This window comes from Oryctolagus cuniculus, chromosome 11, assembly GCF_964237555.1.
Source record: "Oryctolagus cuniculus chromosome 11, mOryCun1.1, whole genome shotgun sequence".
Taxonomy (NCBI): domain Eukaryota; kingdom Metazoa; phylum Chordata; class Mammalia; order Lagomorpha; family Leporidae; genus Oryctolagus; species Oryctolagus cuniculus.
In genome coordinates, this window is record NC_091442.1 from 67,008,151 (window position 1) to 67,033,639 (window position 25,489).

At 42.3% G+C, this 25,489-nt stretch overlaps 1 protein-coding gene across 4 annotated transcripts in view; it reads left to right on the plus strand.

Moving 5' to 3' along the window:
* The window catches only part of TBC1D30 (TBC1 domain family member 30), a 107,107-nt gene extending 81,903 nt beyond the window's left edge, over window positions 1-25,204 (plus strand). For 2 of the 4 annotated variants that reach the window (XM_017341952.3, XM_008256739.4), the window contains 5 exons: window positions 2,094-2,206; window positions 5,214-5,353; window positions 8,956-9,162; window positions 9,638-9,697; window positions 21,727-25,204. In XM_017341952.3, coding sequence (XP_017197441.2) covers window positions 2,094-2,206; window positions 5,214-5,353; window positions 8,956-9,162; window positions 9,638-9,697; window positions 21,727-22,517 — 1,311 coding nt within the window. In that variant the 3' untranslated portion in view covers window positions 22,518-25,204. The remainder of the gene's footprint in view (window positions 1-2,093; window positions 2,207-5,213; window positions 5,354-8,955; window positions 9,163-9,637; window positions 9,698-21,726) is intronic. The other 2 variants (XM_017341953.3, XM_008256740.4) reach the window with 1 other exon arrangement.
* The last annotated feature ends 285 nt before the right edge of the window (window positions 25,205-25,489 follow it).

The window sequence follows — 25,489 nt, forward strand, 5'->3', positions numbered from 1 at the left end:
TTTTGTTGAATGTCTGTACCAAGTGTTTACATTGTTAAGGAAAGAGAATCAGTTGAGTGAGTGACTCTCATCCCCATTTAGTGTGTGCTGTCAGATAGGTGGATGCTGGTTCTGCTGAGGCACAAGGTGGGGCACTGCGCTCGGGATCTTAGTATGCTGGGGAGAGGATTTCACATCTCTCCTTTTCCTTTAAGAAGTTATGTGGAGCTAAGACAGGGTCCTAAGAGTAAGAAGGGAACAATTCTGCAGTGGTGGTGGGACAGCTGTTGGATAGCTTTGTAGGATCAAAGAACATGAGAGTTCTCTCTGACCACATTATTAATAAGATCACATGAAATATTTCAGGCATCCAGAATGCAATCAGAATGATATAACAAAAGCTACCTACTCAGCACCCAATTTAGGAAATAAAATATTAACAGCAAAGGTGAGGGTGAACCCCTCCGCACATCTCCCTGACCTCACCACCTGCTTTCCCTTATAAATAAGCATGATCCTGAATTTCAAGCTTGTCACTTGCAGACAAGGTAAAAGGAAACTCAGAAATGTTGGCAGCTGGTCTGATGGCTGATGGGAGCTGCTGTGAGATGCCTTATGCTTCTTCCTGGGGAGGCACAATTTACTGCTTTTTAGCTTTTGGGTATAATCAAGTACATAGCCTATGTGATAAGATGATATAGAGATGACTTTTGAGGTTCCTGTAAACTGTGTAGCTTTGCACAATAAGCACGGAGCATTGAAGGGAAGAAGGCTGACATTTACCTGTTTGGAGTCTTGGGTTGGTACAATTTAAATAAGTGGATACCATGGAGTTTGGGGACAGTCATATGTGCAGGCTGTTAGGGCCAAAATTGCACAGGTGATGCCAAGCTACAGGGGAAGCCTGCCTTTTCCAAGCCACACAAATATTAGACCTCTCTTAAGCCTTCAGAATGGCAGTCCTGTTGAAATGAAAAATTCTGCTTTCAAGTGTTGTCCTAGAAAGCATCATCAGGATATTTGATTGGCATCCTAGGAGAAATGAAAGTGTGATTAATATGTGCATTTTCTGGTGAATAAGAACATGAAGGATGGAAGAAATATGTTTGAATTTTAATAAAAGGAGGACAAACAAGACTATTTTCATATTGCTGATAGAATGATGTATGATTTAGAAATTCTGTTGTAAATGTACATACTTTCCTCTATTTTTATTTATAGACTTTTTAACAGCTTGTGCTTTGCACCCTGTTATCTTTTTTCCTTTAAGAATAACAGATACAATTTTCACTTAGAACTCATTCACAGACATTTGAAAAGGTGCTATCTTTGGAAAAAACCTAACAGTTGATCATAAGATTATACACTAGACTTAATTTTATCCAGAAGGCTGGATAAATTTATCGACATTAAATGTCTATAAAAATAATAAGAGAAAGCCTTGAAATATGAGCACTAAATAGGAAGAGTGTCTATGGGCTCTTGGTTGCAGAAGTGACTGGAAACTGGATTTCTGAGTTAACCCATCTGTTAAACACATGAAGAAGTCAGCTGCCTTGCATTTACCCAGCCATGTTCACCTGTTGGAATAGCCAGTTGCAGCTGGGTTGATTTGAGGAGTCATGGTTTATCAGTATGAGTATTCCTTTTTTTCTTTGTAATGCTTGGGACCAGAAATAGTTCAGGTTTTGGAATATTTGCATACACATAATGAGAAATCTCAGGGGTGAGACCCAAGTCTAAATGTGAAATTCCTTTCTGTTTCCTGTATGTCTTGTACATGTAGTCTGAAGGTAATTTTTACAATGTTTTTGGTGCTGCTGTGTTTTGACTGTGACCTGTTCATGATATCAGTGTGGAATTTTCAACTTGTGGCATCATGTAAGTGGATTTTGGAGTATTTTGGATTTCAGGTTTTCACATTAGGGTTGCTCATGCCGTAGTATTTGTTTGTCTTCCTCTGAAGTGGATATTGAAGTGGAATCTCTTCCACCTGCTGCATAAGGAGCAGTATCTGCCTCTTCTCATTCCACTTCACAAAACTTCCTTTCCAGGACTGATGAGAGTTAGTTAAGGCCACCATCTCAGGCGTGCATTTTGCTCTTGTTTTTCAGACTGTTTATTCTATGGCTCCGTTCCCTTTTCCACAACTCGCTGAGTTGAGGGAAAAATACACCTACAATATCACACCATTCCCAGCCACGGTCAAACCCACCTCAGTTTCTGGGTAAGTTTTTTTTTTGTTGTTGTTGTTGTTTGTTTATTTATTTTTTGAGATGGAAGACTTAATACCTTAATTTGTTATCAAATTAATATTTATTAAGGATTAGGAATATATTCATGGCAATTTAGTTCTTAAAATGTGAATGCCTCTTTCCCAAAGGTTTTAAGTTCTAGGTTATGTATGTATGTATGTACTTGAAAGGCAGAGCAAGAGAAAGAGGGAAAGAAGGAGGGAGGGAGAAGATGAGAGAGATCTTTTAAACTCTAGTTCACTCTCCAAATGTCTGCAACAGCTGGAACTGGACCAGGCCAAAGCCCAGGAGCCTGGGATTCTATATAGGTTTCCCACTTGGGTGGAAGGCACTTAAGTACTTGAGCCATCAGCTTACAGGGTGTGCATCAGAGGGATGCTGAATTGGAAGTAGAGATTAAGATGTTTATGTTCCGTACTGGAGTGGCTTTGTCCAAGTTCCAGCTCTAGCTCCTGATTCAAGACTCCTGCTAATGAAGACCCTGGGAGAAAGTGGAGATGATTCAAGTAAATTGGGTTCCTGCTGCCAGTATAGGTCATGACCTGGATTGAGTTTCCAGCTCTTAAATTTGTCCTCAGTCAAGAGCTGTTGCAAGTATTTGGGAAGTGAATGAGCAGATGAGAATTCTGTCTGTATTCCTTTCTCTCAACTAAATAATTAATTTTAAAAATCTCAATAATTAAAATAGCCTGGAGCTGGTACACAGATGCATACATGAGCTAATTTAAAACATGGTAAAGATCAGAGGCTAACAAATTTTTATACAATAATTTGGCAAATGAAAAACTGGCATATTAAATCAGTGGTGAAAAGACATACTATTTAGTAAATGATGATGGGCCAATAAGATCTAATCTGGAGATTGAGATTTTTTTTTAACCTATCAGATTGGCAGAAGTTCCAAAGCTTGATAATGTACTCTGTTGATAAGGCTGTAGGGAAATATGCTGTTAGATATTGCTGGTTGGAGGTAAACAGTTTGGCTCTATTTGCCAAAATTACTAATGTCTATATCCTTTGAGTCAGCAATTCTACCCTTGTGCATTATCCCACAGATATATTTGTATGCATGCAAAGAACAGTACAGTCATCTCTTAGTAACTGTGGGGACTATTCCCCAGACCTCCCCAGTCACTAGAATCCATAGATGCCCAAGCCCTTGTAGTATTGGCATAGAACCTACACATATCCTCCCATATACTTTAAATCATCTTTCACTATCTATAATACCTAATACACTTTAAGTGCCATATAAAGAGCTGTCATAATATATTGCTTAGGGAATAATGACAAAAAAGTCTAAACATGTTCAGTACAGATACAATTAAAAACATTTTCAAGCTATGGTTGGTTGAATCAGCAGATGTAGAACCTGTTGACACAGAGGGTTGACTGTACGAGGTTATTTATTGCAGTATTATTTTTAATAGTAAAATATTGGAAACTACTCAAGGGAGCACTATTAATAGCCTGATTCTGTAACATGGGTTATATGTACATTCAATACAGCCAAATTGATAGATAAGGAAACTCTATGTATGAATATGGAAATATTTCTTATATTATTAGAAGCAAGGTGCAGCAAGGTATAGATCATATGCTCATATTTATACAAAAAGAGGAGAGAATTTGGGCTGGCTGTGTGGTGCAGTGTAAGCTGCTGTTTACAATGCCAGCATCCCATATCTAGAGTGCCAGTTTTTTTATAGAAAGATTTTATTTAATAAATATAAACTTCATAAGTACAACTTCTGGATTATAGCTGTTCCTTCCATACCTGCCCTCCCACCCCCTAACCATCCTACCTCCTACTCCTTCTCCCATCCCATTCTTCATTAAGATTCATTTTTAATCATCTTTATATACAGAAGATCAACTCTATACTAAGTAAAGATTTCAACAGTTTGCACCCACACAGACACACAAAGTATAAAGTACTGTTTGAAGACTAGTTTTACTGTTAATTCTCATAGTATAGCACATTAAGGACAGAGGTCCTACATGGGGAACAAGTGCACAGTGACTCCTATTGTTGATTTTACAATTGAAGGGCGCAGGTTTGAATCCTGATGGCTCTGCTTCCAATCCAGCTTCCTGATAATCTACCTGGGAAGGCAATGGAAGGTGGTTGCTTGGGCCCCTGCCACCCACAATGAGAGACCTGGATGGAGTCCCAGGCTCCTAACCTCAGCCTGGCTCAGGCTTGGCTGTTGTAGCCAACTGGGTAGTGAGCCAGCAGATAGATAGATAGATCTGTCTCCCTCCCACTCCCCCAACCCCGTTTGTCTCTGTCTTTCTGTCTTTTTCTCTCTGTAGCTCTGCCTTTCAAGTAAATGACTCTTTTACAAATAAGAGAAAATTATTCCATATCTTGGCTATTGTGAATAGTGCTGTAGTAGACATGAGAGTGGAAGTATCTCTTTGATACAAGGATTTCATTCTTTTTGGATATATACCAGAATGCAGTTAGATAGAAGGAATAATTAGTGTTCCACAGCACAGTGGGGAGCCTACAGTTCACAATCACATATATTTTATGAAGAAGTGGGAGAGAGGAGCTCAAATCTCCAAATATAAACTAACGACAGAGAGATGGAAATGCTAATTACCTGATTTTCAGGACACACCATATACAGGTATGAAACACCACACTGAACCCCATAAACATGTAACACCATCACATATCCATCAAAACTAAAAAACATGGAAAAGAGAAGAAAATGATAGAGACATTTTCTTGACTATGTGTAAAGAAACAAGAATACAAAAAAAAAAAATGAGTAGCAGAGGTCACCTGTAGGAATTAGATGGGTCAAAAACTGGCAGAAGTTATCCAGGGATGAGAGGGGAGGCTTTTTATAACTTATGTAATTTTGTATGGATTATATTTATGGCATCTAAATCTTGTGGCTCTGGTACTTTTTTTTTTAAATGCCACTATTTCTTTGTGACTATTTCTTTTCTTTTGTGTTCTTGAAGACGGCATGGGAAGGTCAGAGACAGTGACGAGGAGAATGACCCAGATGATGAAGATGCCGTTGTTAACGCAGTGGGATGTCTTGGACCTTTCAGTGGGCTGCTTGTCCCTGAACTACAGAAGTTCCAAAAGCAGATGAAAGGTAAAGAGGTGGCTCTCCATTTAGGTGGTCACCGTGTGTTGGTTCACTCTACCAAGGTTATCATTATTGTGTCCCATGGGTACCTCAGGAATTCCCTGGACTGGTCACCCTATGGAAGTCCATGTCAAAAATACCTTCTCTGCTACTGTGTCATTAAGTAGGACCTCTCAGTATGATGTATTGCATGTATAAGACACATCTCTTTTTCTTCCTTGTAAACTTTGCTTCCCCTTCATGTTTTCAACCTTGTATGCTCAGTTCCTTAGCACAGAACCTAGCATATAGTAGATGTCTAATACAATCTGAGTTCAATATTATTGATTCTGCTGACTCCTCCTCCTCTATTGGATTAACTTTCACATACAAAATATTATGGTAGCTGCTATTTGAATTTCTTTTTAAAATTTACTTATCTGAGAGATCACGGTGAGAAGAAAGAGGAGAGAGAGGGAGGAAGAGAGAGAAAAAGAGAGAGCAAGCGAGCGAGCGATCAAGTGAGAGCAAGTGCACTGCCATCTACTGTTTTACTCCCCAAATGCCTGCAGCCCCTGGGCCTCAATAAGGCTGAAGTCAGGGGCTGTGAACTCAATCCAGGTCTTCATGTTGGTGGCAGGGACCCAGCTACTGCTTGCTCCTGGGGTCCACGTTAGCAGGAAGCTAAAATCAGGAGCAGAGCTGAAACTTGAACCCAGGTGCCCCAATATGGGATGCAGGCACCCTAACTGGTGCCTCCCCTTTAGGCCAAACTGCCACTCCTTAAATTTCTTGAGTGACAAGAAACTCATTTTACAAGCCACTGTGCTAGATTCTTCTCCTTGGATCGTGGTTTCTTGTGCAAAGAGACAACCTACCAGTTCCACTGGTAGTTCTTCTCTTTGGAACGAAAATAAGAACAAGTCTAGGCCCTTTTCTGTCTGACATCTGTTCAAATCTTTGAGAACAGTTATACTCACAGAGGTTTCTCTGTGATCCAAGGTCAGGATCTTTTTGTTTCTCATAAGCTATGTCTTCCAGAGGTTTTGATATTCTAGTCAGTTCTAAATGTTCTGTAACTTGGTAATGGTCCTCTTAAAAATACAGTGCTCCAAATTAAATGCCATGCTTTATTATTTTTTCCCTACACAGAATAGGTTTCCTGTGGTCTAGACATTACCCATGTAATGAACTCCTTGGAAGCAGCTTATGATTTTCCCCTTTGCCCTTCCCCATCTTGAGTGGGCCGTCTTCTTTTAGGATATTGAATCTGCCTCTTGGCTTGAGGGCCATTCCCTGTTCAGAGTGACAGACACGTGCTACAAGAGGACAGAAATAAGATAGATGCCAGGCTCCTGTGCTTTCTCTTTGCCGTCTGCTAATTTTGTACTCCCTCCTTGTGGTCATGGAGTTGCTTCTCATTTTTTCTTTGTTCTTTTGCAGAGGTAGTGGTAGCAGTGGTGACTGATGCTGTGTTTCCATTTCTTTCTTTCTCTCTCCCTCTGCCTCCTTTCCTCAAGACCTTCCTCACTCTTTCCTCCTTCCCTCTTTTTCTCCCTCCCTCCCCCTCCCTGTCTCCTTCTCTTTCTTCTCCCTCTCCTCCTCCCTCTCCCTCTCCCATTCAGTAGTTTTGAGCATTTTCCCCAAGCCTAAGCTTGTCCTGATTTTTCACCTACTCAATGGCTGGGTTCCTGCCTTTTTTGTGTATAGGCCCTTGTTTTGTGCTCTTAAAAATCTGAACTCAACAGGAATCCTCTTGATGTCTGTAATTCCCTCTGTCTCCTTTCTTGTTGCCTGAATTTCAGCTTCTGGTGTCGAGCCATGAGATCATGTGTGCTTCGATGTTACAGGTTTTAAGCCTGCATTTCTTTTGTCAGGGTCTACTTTTGCCTTTTGTTTCTTTGTGTATAATTATGTGCTTCAGGATGACATGACCTCTTTCTCTAAAATTTCATCATTGAATCCTATTGACTTTATTCAGTTAAGTAGTTCCCCTCTTAATTTTTTGTCATAGAGTAGGGATTTCAGTTAGAAAGAAAGTAACTTTATGGAATATTTAACTTTCATCTGAATAACACATTCAGCAGAAGTTAGGATAGTTAAAATCTCTCAGTTGTATTTTAATTAACTCCATGTCAATTTTGCCCTTTGTACTAGAGAAGCCTTTTCAATGTCTACAGACTTTGAGTAAAGTCCCACCATGGTAATTATTTTTCTTTCTTGGATGTAATTTCATTAAACATTTTTAACATTCTTATTTATTTATTTATTTATAAGGCAGGGACAAAAAGAGACAGAAGTCTTCTATTTGCTGGTACATTTTTCAAATGCCCACAGCAGCCAAGGTGGAAGCCAGGAGCCTGTAATTCATTCTGTGTCTCCTATGTGGGTGGTAGAGACCCAAGTCCTTGAGCCATCATCTACTGCTTCTCAGGGTGTGCATTAGCAGGAAGCTAGATTGAAAGCAGAGGAGCCAGGACTCGAACCAGGCACTCTGATATGGAATGCAGACATCGCAAGAGGTGTCTTTTATTTGTTTTAAGATTTATTTATTTTGTTTGAAAGAGAAGGAGAGAGACAGAGATCTTTCATCTACTTGTTCATTCCCCAGATGGCTGCAATGGCCAGCACTGGGCTGGGCTGAAGTGGGATGTGATGTAGGTGGAGGCTTTGCCTGCTTTACCTGCTATGCCATAATGCTGGTCCCCCAAGTGGTGTCTTAACCACTAAGCCAAAGTCCCACCCCCCAATTTTACTTAAAGGGCAAATGTGACAGTTGTAAGTATCACAGGAGTACAAATCACATTAGGTACAGGAGACAGGAACTCCTCATTAAATGAACAAAATAATTCATTTCTAGTGATACAGTGATCAGAAGTCTTTATAGTTGTATAAGATACGCTACTTTTTTTTTTTAAGGAAAACACTTGAAATGACTGTCTAAACTCTAAAGACAACCTCATATAATACGTTGTGTAATAAAATGAAAATCTCTTTAGTAACTTTTGATGTCTATAGCTATGTTTTCCTATGGGAATTTTAGAAGACAGCCATAGTTTATACCTGGAAACAATTGATTGTGTATCTGCATAACAGATTGAATGGTACAAACTCAAGCAGTGAACCCACAAAGCTCATTTAAGACACACACACTTAGGCAGAAATATTTTCAGGAGCAAATCAAAACAAGCACTAGGCAAGTTCTAGTTAACAGCTAAAAATTGTCTAAAGATTATTTTGTTTACTTGTGGGGTGAGGTAAAAGGGGATCCCATCTTCTGGTTCACTCTCCAAATGTCTGAAATGGGGAATTCAGTTCTGTCTCCCTTGTGTATAGTGGGGACCCAGTTACTTGAGCCATCACTGCTGCCTTCCAGGGTCTACATTTCCATGAAACTGGAATCAGAAACTGGAGCCAGGGATCAAACCCAGATATCCCCATGTGGGCTGTGTAGTACCTAGCATCTTAATTGCTAGACCCAACACTTGCCAATGGTGTACTTTTTTTTCATGATTTAGAATTTCCTGGAAATTAAGACCATTTACTGGATCATCATGTAATCAATTACCATTTAATCCTCTTCCTTTCCACTGACCATGTCGTTGTGTCTCTTCTTCTGGTGGGTTCAGAGCCGAATGAGGAGCAGAGTCTGAAATCGAATAACATTGCAGAGCTGAGTCCGGGAGCAATCAATTCCTGTCGCAGTGAATACCATGCAGCTTTTAACAGTATGATGATGGAACGCATGACCACAGACATCAATGCGCTGAAGCGGCAATATTCTCGAATTAAAAAGAAGCAGCAACAGCAGGTTCACCAGGTGTACATCAAAGCAGGTAATGTGCTTCTTTGTTTGAATCAATTTCAACTCTGTCTCAACTTGCAAAATAAAGAACCCTAGGATGGTATTGGAGTGACTGTCACTCAGCATCCAAAGGCACAGTTGTCATAAGATAGTAGCATGTTTAGCAATTCATTGTATTTTTTCTAAAAAGATTTATTTATTTGAAAGGCAGAGTTACAAAGAGAGAGACAGACAAAGAGACATACACACACACACACACATACATTCAGACAGATAGCCAGGAGCCCTGAACTCCATCTAGGCCTCCCATGTGGGTGCACTAGCCCAAGTTCTTGGACCATTTTCCACTGTCTTTCTAGGCACACTAGCAGGAAGCTGAATCAGAAATGGAGAAGCCAGGACTCAAACTGTTGCCCATATGGGATTTTGTTGTTGCAGGTAGCAGTTTAACCCACTGCGCAACAATTCTGGCCCCAGCAACTCACTCTTAAATTTTATCTTATCAGGCCCTAAAGAAGAAAAAGACCATGGGTTCTTTTTAGGTCCCAAGGATCAGGCAATCAATGGTATTTAATGTGTCTTTACTGTGTGTGCTTGGAGAGGGATTTGGTAAATGATTAGATTGTTGCAAAGCCATGCAATCCTTGGACTTGAGAAATTTTGAAAATTTCTTGTGCTTGCAAATAGAATTTCATCAACTGTGCTCTAGTAAATTGAGCTAAACACTAGTTATTTAGGTAGTGAGATAACAGATGCTGTGACCAGAGAAAATGGAAACAAAAATTAAATAGCGTGTGCCTCACCAATGGGATAGAAATATTGTGGAAGTATATACTAAGAAGAACACAATTTTAATGCAGATGGAAATACTCTTTTCCAAGGATTGTCAAGCTGCTGATTTCTTCTTAAATTCCAAAATCCAGTGAAGAATCTGCTTTATTATTTAATATATGCTGATTTGGGAGTTGGGTTTTCTTGTATGTGAATGTCCCAATCAAAGTGATTTCTGCTCAGAATTAACCAAGATATAAATTTAATGTGTACCAAGTGGTTTGGAGTATGTGACTGATTTTGCAGAAAAACTGAATTCACCTTCTGTATTAGTTGACTTTTCATAACTTTAAAATGCCTGAGATGATCTTCTTGGGAAGAAGAAAAAGTTTATTTTGGCTGACAGCAAGGAGGTTCACAGTTCAACATGGGGCAGCGCCATTAGCCTGGTGGAGAGTGTGCCAAAAGACCACATAGTGAGCCTGGGAGTGACAGGCATGGGGAGCACACTCCTCTTCCACCCTCTGTGGGATCCCACCATAGCTGTCTATTTCAATCCCGTCACTTCCCAAAGATCCCATAATTGGATCAAACCTCCACTTGAATCCATCAACCATTAACATTAATCCATTAACTGCTAACGAAAGACTTTGAGGCTTACGCATCTTCATGAGTTTGGGGAGCCCAGCACTCCTGTTCAATCCATTGCACTTTCCACTGCTCAGGAGCAGGCAGCTTGAAGATTCTTACTTTGTCCTGAATCATAAAGGAAGTAATCACAAAAGAAACTAATGATGACAGCACTTTAATTTTCAAAATAGTGGCACATTACATTTCCTCATTTTGTTCTTTTTTTTTTTAACTTTTATTTAATGAATATAAATTTCCAAAGTACGATTTATGGATTACAATGGCTTCCCCCACATACCGTCCCTCCCACCCACTACCCTCCCCTTTCCCACTCCCTCTCCCCTTCCATTCGCATCAAGATTCATTTTCGATTATCTTAATATACAGAAGATCAGCTTAGTATACATTAAGTAAGGATTTCAACAGTTTGCTCCCACACAGAAACATAAAGTGAAAAATAATAGATGATTTTTTTTTAATGATGATGAAATCAGATCAGACCTATTGTCATGTTTAATCCCAGTGTGAGTCAAGTTGGGAGTTGATAGTTTCTTTTCTTTTCTTTCTTTTTTTTTTTTTTTTTTTTTTTTTTTACAGAGGATCAGTTTAGTATGCATTAAGTAAAGATTTCAACAGTTTGCACCCCCATAGAAACACAAAGTGAAATATATTATTTGAGTACTCGTTATAGCATTAAATCTCAATGCACAGCACATTAAGGACAGAGATCCTACATGAGGAGTAAGTGCACAGTGACTCCTGTTGTTGACTTTACCAATTGACACTCCTGTCTTTGGCATCAGTAATCTCCCTATGCTCCAGTCATGAGTTTCCAAGGCTATGGAAGCCCTCTGAGTTCTCCGACTCTTATCTTGTTTAGACAAGGTCATAGTCAAAGTGGAGGTTCTCTCCTCCCTTCAGAGAAAGGTACCTCCTTCTTTGAAGACCTGTTCTTTCCACTGGGATCTCACTCACAGAGATCTTTTGCCAGAGTGTCTTGGCTTTCCATGCCTGAAATACTCTCATGGGCTTTTCAGCCAGATCTGAATGCCTTTAGGGCTGATTCTGAGGCCAGAGTGCTATTTAGGGCATCTGCCATTCTATGAGTCTGCTGAGTATCTCACTTCCCATGTTGGATCACTCTCCCCTTTATTTATTCTATCGGTTAGTGTTAGCAGGTACTAGACTTGCTTATGTGCTCCCTTTGACTCTTAGTCCTTTCATTATGATCAATTGCGAACTGAAATTGATCACTTGGACTAGTGAGATGGCATTGGTACATGCCACCTTGATGGGATTAAATTGGAGTCCCCTGGTATGTTTCTAACTCTACCATTTGGGGCAAGTCAGCTTGAGCATGTCCCAAATTATATATCTCTTCCCTCTCTTATTCCTACTCTTATGTTTAACAGGGATCACATTTCAGTTAAATTTCAACACTTAAGAATAACTGTGTATTAATTACAGAATTAAACCAGTCATATTAAGTAGAACAGACAAAAAAACTACTAAGAGGGATAATGTATTAAGTTGTTCATTAACAGTCAGGGCTATGCTGATCAAGTCACCGTTTCCCATAGTGTCCATTCCACTTCAACGGGTTTCCTTTTTGGTGTTCAGTCAGTTGTCACCGATCAGGGAGAACATATGGTATTTGTCCCTTTGGGACTGGCTTATTTCACTCAGCATGATGTGTTCCAGATTCCTCCATTTTGTTGCAAATGGCTGGATTTCGTTGTTTCTTACTGCGGTATAGTATTCTAAAGAGTACATATCCCATAATTTCTTTATCCAGTCTACCGTTGATGGGCATTTAGGTTGGTTCCAGGTCTTAGCTATTGTGAATTGAGCTGCAATAAACATTAGGCTGCAGACCGCTTTTTTGTTTGCCAATTTAAATTCCTTTGGGTAAATTCCAAGGAGTGGGATGGCTGGGTCGAACGGTAGGGTTATCTTCAGGTTTCTGAGGAATCTCCAGACTGACTTCCATAGTGGCTTGACCAGTTTGCATTCCCACCAACAGTGGGTTAGTGTCCCTTTTTCCCCACATCCTCGCCAGCATCTGTTGTTGGTAGATTTCTGAATGTGAGCCATTCTAACCGGGGTGAGGTGGAACCTCATTGTGGTTTTGATTTGCATTTCTCTGATTGCTAATGACCTTGAACATTTTTTCATGTGCCTGTTGGCCATTTGGATTTCCTCTTTTGAAAAATGTCTATTGAGGTCCTTGGCCCATTTCTTAAGTGGGTTGTTGGTTTTGTTTTTGTGGAGTTTCTTGATCTCTTTGTAGATTCTGGTTATTAACCCTTTATCTGTTGCATAGTTTGCAAATATTTTTTCCCATTCTGACGGTTGTCTCTTCACTCTCCTGACTGTTTCTTTTGCAGTACAGAAACTTCTCAATTTGATGCAATCCCAATAGTTAATTTTGGCTTTGACTGCCTGTGCCTCCCGGGTCTTTTCCAGAAACTCTTTGCCTGTGCCAATATCTTGAAGGGTTTCTCCAATGTTCTCTAGTAACTTGATGGTGTCAGGTCGTAGATTTAGGTCTTTAATCCATGTTGAGTGGATTTTTGTGTAAGGTGTAAGGTAGGGGTCTTGCTTCATGATTCTGCACGTGGAAATCCAGTTTTCCCAGCACCATTTATTGAATAGACTGTCCTTGCTCCAGGAATTGGTTTTAGATCCTTGATCAAATATAAGTTGGCTGTAGATGTTTGGGTTGATTTCTGGTGTTTCAATTCTGTTCCATTGGTCTATCCATCTGTTTCTGTACCAGTACCATGCTGTTTTGATTACAACTGCCCTGTAGTATGTCCTGAAATCTGGTATTGTGATGCCTCCGGCTTTGTTTTTGTTGTACAAGATTGCTTTAGCTATTCGAGGTCTCTTGTGCCTCCATATAAATTTCAGCACCAATTTTTCCAGATCTGAGAAGAAGGTCTTCGGTATCTTGATTGGTATTGCATTGAATCTATAAATTGCTTTTGGGAGAATGGACATTTTGATGATATTGATTCTTCCAATCCATGAGCATGGAAGATTTTTCCATTTCTTTGTATCCTCTTCTATTTCTTTCTTTAAGGTTTTGTAATTTTCATCGTAGAGATCTTTAACGTCCTTGGTTAAGTTTATTCCAAGGTATTTGATTGTTTTTGTAGCTATTGTGAATGGGATTGATCTTAGAAGTTCTTCCTCAGCCATGGCATTGTCTGTGTATACAAAGGCTGTTGATTTTTGTGCATTGATTTTATACCCTGCTACTTTGCCAAACTCTTCTAGGAGTTCCAATAGTCTCTTGGTAGAGTTCTTTGGGTCCCCTAAATAAAGAATCATGTCATCTGCAAAGAGGGATAGTTTGAGTTCTTCCTTCCCAATTTGTATCCCTTTAATTTCTTTTTCTTGCCTAATAGCTCTGGCTAGAACCTCCAGAACTATATTGAATAGCAGTGGTGAGAGTGGACATCCCTGTCTGGTACCAGATCTCAGTGGAAATGCTTCCAACTTTTCCCCATTCAATAGGATGTTGGCTGTGGGTTTTTCATAGATTGCTTTGATTGTATTGAGGAATGTTCCTTCCAAACCCAGTTTGCTTAGAGTTTTCATCATGAACGGGTGTTGTATTTTATCAAATGCTTTCTCGGCATCTATTGAGAGAATCATATGGTTTTTCTTCTGCAGTCTGTTAATGTGGTGTATCACATTGATTGTCTTGCGCACATTAAACCATCCCTGCATACCAGGGATAAATCCCACTTGGTCTGGGTGGATGATCTTTCTGATGTGTTGTTGCATTCTATTGGCGAGAATTTTATTGAGGATTTTTGCATCTATGTTCATCAGGGATATTGGTCTGTAATTCTCTTTCAGTGCTGCATCTTTTCCCGGCTTAGGAATTAAGGTGATGCTGGCTTCATAGAAAGAATTTGGGAGGATTCCCTCTTCTTCAATTGTTCTGAATAGTTTGAGAAGAATTGGAGTTAGTTCTTCTTTAAATGTCTGGTAGAATTCAGCAGTGAATCCATCTGGTCCTGGGCTTTTCTTTGTTGGGAGGGCCTTTATTACTGTTTCAATTTCTGTCTCAGTTATGGGTCTGTTTAGGTTTTCGATGTCTTCCTGGTTCAATTTAGGTAGGTTGCATGTGTCCAGGAATCTATCCATTTCTGATAGGTTTCCCTGTTTGCTGGCATACAAGTCCTTGTAGTAATTTCTGATGATTCTTTTTATTTCTGTGGTGTCTGTTGTTACATTTCCTTTTTCATCTCTGATTTTATTGATTTGGGTCTTTTCTCTTCTTTTTTTAGTTAGTTGGGCCAATGGGGTGTCAATTTTGTTTATTTTTTCAAAAAACCAGCTCCTCGTTTGGCTGATTTTTTGTAATGTTTTTCTTGATTCAATCCTGTTGATTTCTTCTCTGATTTTAATTATTTCTCTTCTCCTACTAGATTTGGGTCTGGTTTGCTGTAGGTTTTCTAGATCCTTGAGGTGAATAGAAAGCTCATCTATTTGGTGCCTTTCCAATTTCTTGATGTAGGCACCTATTGATATAAACTTTCCTCTTAACACTGCTTTTGCTGCGTCCCATAAGTTTTGGTATGTTGTGCTGTTATCCTCATTTACTTCCAGAAAGTTTTTGATTTCTCTTTTGATTTCTTCTATGACCCATTGTTCATTCAGGAGCATGTTGTTCAATCTCCATGTGTTTGCGTATGCTCTAGGGATTCCTGAGTTGTTCATTTCCAACTTCATTCCTTTATGGTCTGAGAAGCTGCATGGTATGATTCTAATTCTTTTGAATTTGCTGAGACTTGCTTTATGGCCTAGTATGTGGTCAATCCTAGAGAAGGTTCCATGTACTGCTGAGAAGAATGTATAATCTTTAGCTGTAGGATTGAAAGTTCTGTATATATCTGTTAGATCCATTTGGGCTATAGTGTCGTTTAAATCTACTGTATCCTTGTTGATCTTCTGTCCTATTGATGTGTCTATTTCTGAGAGTGGAGTATTGAAGTCCCCCAGTACTATTGTATTGGGGTCTAAGTCTCCCTTTAAGTCCATTAACAAATCTTTTAGATAAACCGGTGCCCTGTAGTTAGGTGCATATACATTGATAATTGTTATATCTTCCTGTTGAATTGATCCCTTAATCATTATGTAGTGTCCCTCTTTGTCTCTCTTAACGGTTTTTGTGGTAAAGTTTATGGTGTCTGATATTAAGATGGCTACGCCTGCTCTTTTTTCATTTCTGTTGGCATGGTATATCTTTTTCCAGCCTTTCACTTTCAGTCTGTATGGATCTTTGTTGGAAAGATGTGTTTCTTGTAAGCAGCAAATAGATGGGTTTTGTTTTTTAACCCAATCAGCCAAATGGTGTCTTTTAACTGGACAGTTCAGGCCATTCACGTTCAATGTGACTAATGATAAGTGGTAACTTTGCCCTGCCATTTGCCAAAGATAAGTTCTAATATATGCTTTGAATTCCCTGTGATCTTTTGCTGTGAGCTTTCCTTCCTTGGTTTCCTTCCTTTACCTTCTTTCATATTGATGACCGTGTTTCTTTGTTTCTGTGTGTAACACATCTTTAAGCATCTTTTGCAGGGCTGGACGAGTGGCAACAAATTCTTTCAATTTCTGTTTGCTATGAAAAGTCTTTATTTCACCTTCATTCACAAATGATAGCTTGGCAGGATATAATATTCTGGGCTGGCAGTTGTTCTCTCTTAGTACCTGGGCTATATCTCGCCATTCCCTCCTAGCTTGTAGAGTTTCTGATGAGAAGTCAGCTGTGAGTCTGATTGGAGATCCTCTGAGAGTAATCTGACGTTTCTCTCTTGCACATTTTAGGATCTTTTCTTTATGTTTCACTGTGGAGAGTTTAATTACAACGTGTCGTGGTGAGGGTCTCTTTTGGTCGTGTTTATTAGGGGTTCTGTGAGCTTCCTGTACTAGGATTTCTCTGTCCTCCTCCAAACCTGGGAAATTTTCTGCTAATATCTCACTAAAAAGGCCTTCTAATCCTTTCTCCCTCTCCATGCCTTCAGGAACTCCTAGAACCCGAATGTTGGGTTTTTTAATAGTATCCTGAAGATTCCCGACAATATGTTTTAGATTCCTAATTTCCTCTTTTTTTCTTTGGTCTGACTGTATCCTTTCCTGTTCTCTGTCTTCTAAGTCCGATATTCTCTCTTCTGCTTCTCCCATTCTGTTTGTAAGGCTCTCTATTGTGTTTTTCATTTGATCTATTGAATTCTTCACTTCAGTCACTATCCCAGTTTCCTGTTGTACTAGTTGTTTCGTTTCATTTTGATTCCTCCTTAATATTTCATTTTCACGAGAGAGATTTTCTATCTTGTCCATTAAGGATTTCTGTAGTTCAAGAATTTGTTTTTGAGAACTTCTTAATGTTCTTATCAATTTTTTGAGATCTGCTTCTTGCATTTCTTCTATGTCATCATCCTCATAATCTTGAATTGGGGTGTCTTTTTCATTTGAGGGCTTCATGGTGACTTCCTTGTTTTTATTACCTTGGTTTTTGCGTTTGTTATTTGTCATATTGGAGATATTTGGTTTCTTCACTGTGGTGCTTTTTCTTGTTATACTATGACTCTAGATTAAGTGGACTATCTGTTTTTGATGGAGCCTTAGGGCTTGAGATGGGTGTGGCCTGAGAGCTCTGTTTGGTGTGCCAAAGGTGACACTCCCAGGTTAGGCGTGGTAAACCTCTCTCTCTCTCTCTCTCTCTCTCTCTCTCTCTCTCTCTCTCTTTTTGATTCAAAAGGGAAGTTATTCTGCACAGCTGAACAAAGTTGGAGGTAGTTAGCAGGCAAATGATATACCCACAGGAGCAGAGATCAGAAGCTCTTTCCCAAGGACCACACAGGGAATCTGTTCGGCCCTTAGAGTGGGCTCAAATTCTCCTTCAGTCTCCCACTGGGTTGCCAAAGTTACGGAATTGTAGCGTCTCTGGAGAGTGCTCACGTGAATTCCGTGAGTTCTCTCCCCCACCGTCTCTTTTTTCACAGTCTCAGTTCAGTAGCACCATAAATTTACTAGGTCCTAATCTCCTGTTAATTCGCCCCACCCAGAGTCAGGTTTTACTGCTAGGCTCAGGGCCGGTGCAGACCTGAGGTCGCTCTGCTTATGACGTATGTCCAAGATGGCGCCTGCTCTTTGTCTTGCTCGCCCTTGAGAGGTGAGCGGAGAGAGAGAAACCCGTGTCCGTACCAGTCACCTTTTTTTTTTTCCCTCTCTCTCTCTTCCAGTTAGCTTGGTGAAGTCCCCCCCGCCCCGGGGGTCGTTCCCTCTAGTCTCCTCTCTCCGCTTGCCTGCCGGTGTCTCGGGTTATTGAGGTTCGGCTCACCTCGCGTTCCAGCGCTGGTGTGTTGAGTCTGCCGCTGGTGTCCCGAACTGTGGGCTCCCACGCTCTCCACGCAGGTCTGCTCCCCTTCCAGCGCCGATGTGTGGACTCGGAGCCCTGGACGTCCCAAGTCTCCCCGCTGTTGCACTCCCCTTCGAGCGTGCAGACCCTGCAGCTTGCGCAGCTCAGTCCCGCGGCTCGGCTTCCGCGGCTCAGTCCCGCGGCTCGGTCCTGCTGCTCGGCTTTCGCGTGCGGTGGGCAACCTTGTTCTCCCAGTAGGTCCTCCGATTCACGCCCACTGGATCCAGAAGAGTTTTGTCTGCAATATTTTCCTGGTTCTTTTTTCTGAGGCTACCGTAACTCCCCTTTTATTAAACTAAATTTTCCCGGACTATCGGTGCGAGCCCTCACTATTCCGCCATCTTGGCTCCGCCCCAGGAAAAGATTTTTTGCAAGGTTGAGGGCCTAGCAAAATAGGAAGTCATGAAATTGAAAGACTTGGTTTTAGAAAAGAGAATGTAAGTTGTAGATGCAGGGTTTGGGTTTTGTAAGGAATATGTGACAGAGTTACAGAGGTGCCCGTGCCGTGTAGTTACTGCTGAGGCAGTGGCCCAAGTGATCAGCCATGTATAGAGCAGGGAGGGAGAGTAATTGAGCCAAAGAGAGATGGGAAGTTCTGAGGAGGCTGAGAGATCAAGGGACCCAAAGTCTCTGTGGCTCAGTACCAGGTGCATTTACAACAACAGCCTCAGAGCTAGTAGAGTCAGAGTGGGGAACAGTGGGGTGAAATATTTTTCACATAGGGAAGAGTTGAGTGATAGGGTTTAAGGTGGGAGCTGGGAAGGCTGAGGAGCTAAAATAGGTTACTGGGTGGACCAACCTAGAAGAGGTAAAGTAACCTTCTGTTCAGTATGGGCCAAATGGGAGGCAGTTGCCAAAGTTTTCAGTAAAGACTGAGGTATGACTAAAGGAGATGGCAGCAGTAGGGAAGGGTGGGAGAAAGTTCTACCAGGTTCTGTGGACATCAAAGGGAAAGGGTGTCCATCACATTAATGAGGGCCTTCTACCCACTTCTTCTGGGTGTTGCCATCATACCGTGAGTCATGTGTACTTAATGTTGCATCAGATGTGGGAGCCTGGTTGTGGCCACCAGATGGGAAGCTCTCATTGTCCATGGTGCACCCCAGAACACCACTTCTGGTGCTTGCCAATTTTCAGCCTACTTTCTTTTTTTATAGAAAGCTTTTATTTAATAAATATAAACTTCATAAGTATGACTTTTGGATTATAGCGGTTCCTTCCATACCCACCCTCCCACCCCCTAACCATCCTACCTCCTACTCCCTCTCCCATCCCATTCTTCATTAAGATTCATTTTTAATCATTTTTATATACAGAAGATCAACTCTATACTAAGTAAAGATTTCAACAGTTTGCACCCACACAGACACACGAAGTATAAAGTACTGTTTGAAGACTAGTTTTACTGTTAATTCTCATAGTACAACACATTAAGGACAGAGATCCTACAGGGGGAGCAAGTGCACAGTGACCTCCTGTTGTTGATTTAACAACTGACACTCTTATTTATGACATCAGTGATCACCCGAGGCTCTTGTCGTGAACTACCAAGGCTGTGGAAGCCTCTTGAGTTCACAAACTCTGACCTTATTTAGACAAGGCCATAATCAAAGTGGAAGTTCTTTCCTCCCTTCAGAGAAAGGTACCTCCTTCTTTGATGGCCCCTTCTTTCCATTGGGATATCCTTCACAGAGATCTTTCATGTAGGTCATTTTTTGCCACAGTGCCTTGGATTTCCATGCCTGAAATGCTCTCATGGGCTTTTTAGCCAGATCCAAATGCCTTAAGGGCTGATTCTGAGGCCAGAGTGCTGTTTAGGGCATTTGTCATTCTATGACTCTGCTGTGTGGCCTGCTTCCCATGTTGGCTCGTTTTCTCCTTTTTAATTCTGTCAATTATTATTAGCAGACACTGGTCTTATTTATGTGATCCTTTTGACACTTAATCCTACTTTATGATCAGTTATGAACTTAAACTGATCACTTTAACTAGTAAGATGGCATTGGTACCTGCCAACTCAATGGGATTTGGAGTTGCATGGCAAGTTTTTAGCTTTATCCTTAGGGGTAAGTCTGAAGGAGCATGTGCCAAACTGTACATCTCCTCCCTCTCTTATTTCTATTCTTTTTGTGTGTGTGTGGCAGGCATAGTGGACAGTGAGAGAGACAGAGAGAAAGGTCTTCCTTTGCCGTTGGTTCACCCTCCAATGGCCGCTGCGGCCGGCACACTGCAGCCAGCACACTGCGCTGATCCGAAGCCAGGAGCCAGGTGCTTCCTCCTGGTCTCTCATGCGGGTGCAGGGCCCAAGGACTTGGGCCATCCTCCACTGCCCTCCTGGGCCACAGCAGAGAGCTGGACTGGAAGAGGGGCAACCGGGACAGAATCCGGCACCCCGACTGGGACTGGAACCCGGTGTGCCAGCGCCGCAGGTGGTGGATTAGCCTATTGAGCCACGGCGCCGGCCTCCACTCTTATTTTTAACAGGGATCAATTTTCAATTGGATTTAAACACCTATGAATAATTCTGTGTTAAGGAAAGAGTTCAACCAATGATATTAAGTAGAAAAAGAAAACAGTAAAAAGAATAAAGTAGTAAGCTGTTCCTTGATAGGAAAAGGTCAGCCGACTTTCAAAGTCCAGCGAGGACTCAGGATTGTTCCTCCAGACTTAGGGCCACTGGGTCTTACTCTGCATTTTCACTACCTTCTTGTGCTTCTTGTCTGCTCTTTCTCACTTCATAATATGCAGTGTGTTCTTTCCTGGCCTCTCAGAGCTAATAGCTGATAATCCAGGGGTCATCATATTTGCCATGTTATTTAAAAAAACTTTAATGCATTTTAAAGACCTCTGAGGTTGCTACTCAGAGACAAAAACTGTAAAAAAAAAATTAGTGGGAACAGGGAATGCATTTAGCCAGCACTTAAGCTATTTAGTGTGTGGGTTTGATCCCCAACTTCCACTCGTGGACTCTGGAGGCAGTGGTGATGGCTCAAGTAGTTGCATCTCTGCCACCCATGTGGGAGACCTGGACTGAGTTCATAGTTCTTGGTTTTGGCACTTGGCCTGACCCAGGGCCATTGTATGCATTTGGGGAGTGAACAGCAAATGAGAGATCTCTCTCTGTCTCATTCTGTCTCCCTTTCACATTAAAAAAATTTTTTTTTAAATTATGGATCCTGGCTTTAATTAGTAATAGGGAATCAGAGTCTCTGAGTTTTGTTTTATTGTTTTAAAAAATATTGATTTGAAAGGCAGCATTAAAGGGGGGGGGGTGTGAGAGAGCGAGAGAGAGAGAGAAAGAAATATCTGCTCTCTACTGGTTCCCTCTGGTTCCCTTCTCAAATGGCCTCAACAGTTACGGCTGGGCCGGGCCAAAGCTAGGAGCATATAAATACATCTGGGTCTCCCGTGTGGGTGGCAGGGGCTCAAGCGCCTGGGGCTGTCTGCTGCTGCTTTCCCATGCCATTAGCAGGAAGCTGGATTGGAAGTGGAGGAGCTGGGACTGTAACACGCTCAGTTGGAATGCCCCAATGCGTAGCAACACTTGCCCCTCTTTTTTTTTTTTTTTTTTTTTTTCCCTTCTCTAGCCTGCTGTCTTCTCTCTGGAGAGGAGAGAATTGGTGTCCAGGCTGTAGGGTGGAATTCAGTTTCTGCTGCCTTCAGTCACATGACTCTGCCTTCCGTGTTGGCTCTGCCTGATGGGTGTGTTTGTTTCTTTGTGGTCCGTTTCACACAACCTTTCAACATTTCTTTCAGACAAAGGGCCAGTGACCAGCATTCTCCCATCTCAGGTAAACAGTTCTCCAGTTATAAACCACCTCCTTTTAGGAAAAAAGATGAAAATGACCAACAGGGCTGCCAAAAATGCCGTCATCCACATTCCTGGTCACACAGGAGGCAAAATATCTCCCGTCCCCTACGAAGACCTTAAGACGAAGCTCAACTCTCCGTGGCGGACGCACATCCGAGTCCACAAAAAGAGCGTGCCCAGGACCAAGAGTCACCCTGGCTGCGGGGACACCATAGGGCTGATCGAGGAGCAGGCCGAGGGCTGTAAGCCCAGCAGCGGGGGAGCAGCTGAGGAACTTCCCGCCAGCTGCGCCACAGCAGCTGGGCGAGCAGGCGGCAGCTCTGAGGGCGGCTCGCGGAGGACGATCGAAGGGCATTCTCCGGAGCCAGTGTTTGGGGACGCTGCCGAGGTGGGTGTGTCTGCAGTGCAGGTGAAGTTGGAAGCCTTGGACCTGGACGCAAGTGATGCTGCGGCGGATGCTGAGCCCCGGGTGCCCCTGCCCCGCCAGCGGCAGTACCCGGAACCGCCTGATGCCCCTGGAGAGAACAAAGCCACCAGCAAACCCCTTCAAGGTAGCAACTCGAAGACCCCCATCTTTAGCCCTTTTCCCAGTGTCAAGCCGCTGCGGAAATCAGCCACGGCCAGGAATTTGGGATTATACGGTCCCACAGAAAGAACCCCAACCGTGCACTTCCCTCAGATGAGCAGGAGCTTCAGCAGGCCTGGCGGTGGCACCAGCGGCTCTAAGAAACGGTGATGTCTCCCAGAGGTTCTGCGTGGGACTCCCCTGGGCCTGCTGGTGGAAGGGGTTCCAGCTGAATGGCTCCGGGAGGGTTCTGTTTGTCCACTAGAACTGCAGGTTTTATCAAGGGAGCTAACATAGGGGTGTTTCTCCAACCACTGGATGACTGATGGCAGAGTAGATGCTGTGGTTATAAAGGATGACATCTCTCCAGTTTTTCATTGTGAACTTTCTAGAGCAGACTCTATGTCTAGACTGTTAGCCCTGGTTCCGCCCTCCTGCGCTGAGGGCTTTTCGGGGTCCTTGTGACAACACCCCCAAACCTGCCAGTTCCCTGGGTGTTACTAATACGTAAGCATGCACACACCAGCTTCTAGAACAGAAACTATAAAAAGAAACTGAGTTTCTTAGTTGCAAAAAAGAAAAAAAAAAGTTCTAATTTTTCTCTTCATGCTCTGTCAGGGGGTTGTTTGTGTGTTTTGACTTTTCCCTCAGTAGCAATCTCAAAATTATTTTTTATTCTTATGCTAAAGCATAGGAGGAAGAGCTCAATAGCCCTTTTTTCACTTTCTACCTGTGAAATGAAGACAACCTTTAATCTGTTGAAATTTAGGTTGATTACCAATTTAAAGATCTTACTCAGACAACACAAACGGGATCTGCATTAAGCAGTTGCTCCGAACCGCTTGCTAATTCACTAGGCTTTGTCCCGGGTTCGTTTTCTCCTCCCGAGGAGAGCTTTGGTCTTCACCTGATGGGCTCAGCAAGGAGCTTGTGCATCCTCAACCATGCAGCTAACTAACCCACCAGCTCTGCACAGCCCCCACTCCAGGCCTCTGCTCAGAAGCCAGAACACAGCACCTGCGACTCTGTTACTTGAATTTTGTGCTTTTTTGATTGGGGTACTTCGTGGAGTACTTTGTTACTTGAACACTGCCTTTTTCTAGAGAAGGCCCCAGTGCTTTCTAGCTCTCTCTCACCCTGTCCACTCCTGCCCTGGTCCCAGCAGGTCAGAGAAAGCACCTCTTGTCTCCACTATGCAGTTGGGAACTCTGAGCCACACAGAGGTGAAACAGCACTTCAGTTACTCATGGTAAATACTTCTGGTATTCCACGTGACTTAGACACATTTTCTCTAGTACCATAGGCGAGCTCAACATTCTTTGTGCACAGATGCCCTGGCTACAGACAGGGTACAAACCAAGCCTGGGAAGCCGCTCACTACGCCCCCTCCTGACTCAAATGACCTTTCTCCAAATGGCACAGAGCCCTGTGACAATGATCCACAAGCCAGCTCTGCCCGCCTTATCCTGAAAGAGTAGCTTCTTCTAAAAATGCTGCATGCACCTGCCATTTGGCTGAATGAAAAGCTCACTCATCAATCTCCTCCTGCCCACCACCATCGGAAGAGTGGACTCAGCATCTCTGTCTTTGTCCCTGGAAGACTGCAGCGGTGCTGTCAGGAATAGTGTTGATACAATCACTATTAACTTGAGATCACTGGATGCCAATTCTGAAGCCAAAGCTGCTGTTTTAGCGAGGGCTTTTGCTGTGAGAGGCACTCATTTTTATAATCAAATAGAGGCTGTGGTTGTGTGGGCTTTTTTGAACAGCAAACACAAGGATGACACCCACAGCGAGTAAAGCTATTTTATCCCCTTCATGGTATTTTTACCAACCCTAAGAAACCGAAGATGGAAAATATGACTAAGAAGTCACAGCAGTTTCAGTCTGGAGTTCTGTGCCATGTGAAGTTAGCATAGAGCTTCTTAAAATCCGCCACGCCACAGCCTGTTTCTTGGGAAAGGTGTAGGTGGAGAGCTGAGCTCACTTTGGGTACCACCCGCAGGAGACGAGACCCACTGCATTTTCCAAATTTAGGTAAATGACATGATTTCTTTACACCTACTGAACTTGACAGAAGAATATTTCCACCTCACAGTTTCTTCTTCTCCCCCATCCCCAGTGAATCAGAGTGGTCAGCTCCCCTGAGGGATGTCTGATTGAATGGAACATTGTTCCTTCCTCTCTCAAGTCAGCTTACTAGCTCACCTAGGGTCTGGGCTTGGGGTGGGCAGCGAGGTGGAGCCGTCTGGCAGCTGTCTCCGTGTTGGCAGCACATGCTGTGCACTGCAGGCATCTCCTCACCTGTTCCCTGGACTTGAGAAGGGAACTGCCAAGATGGCCCGTGGTTTGGGAAAAGTATTTGTTGATTGAATGAATAGTGTTCACTTGAAAGATCAAATCACCTTGTCACGTTTTTAAAAACCCAGCAGATTCCTGTGAAAAGCACTCTCTACCAATTATGTGCATGCATTGTACCAAATATTCACAATGTGAATTGGTCAACTTATGAGCCTTGCCTACTTTAGAAAACAAATCTGCAGTAGCCTCTACCATACAGCATGTACAAAGACCACTATGGACTTGCTCTCTTCCCTATGTCTTGGACACTGTATGCAAACACCAGAAGTACTTAACAAATAGCCGTTCATTGTAAATGCGCGGGTACCCTCCGAGCACTTTGGTTGGGAGGGGACTGCACCTCAGTCCTCTCACAAAAGCCTCCAGATCTCCCCCTGGTTTGTAATGTCCACTTCCAGGCTGTAACTGTTTGGAACACTGTATTCCATTTTTGTCTCGCTGTTGTTCTGAAGAATTGTTCTGATCACACAGATATATGCATAAAAATTCTCACTGAAGCTGTTGTGCCATTTTCTGAGTGTGTGCATGGAAAACTATGGTCACATTGCCCTCGCCGTCACTTTTCTCTCCACTCCCTGACCCCCTTCTCCTGCCCCCTGTTTGATCACATGAACCAGTGAAACAGCCCCCAAAGCTTGATCTACCCCTGTCTGATCACTGAGTTGCAAAGTGACTAATGACCTACCTCCAACGTGACAGAATAGCAATGAGTGTGAGTAAGTAGAGTTTACATAAAGTGTGTGTATGCACTTGCATTTGCAAAATTAAACTTTGGATCTACC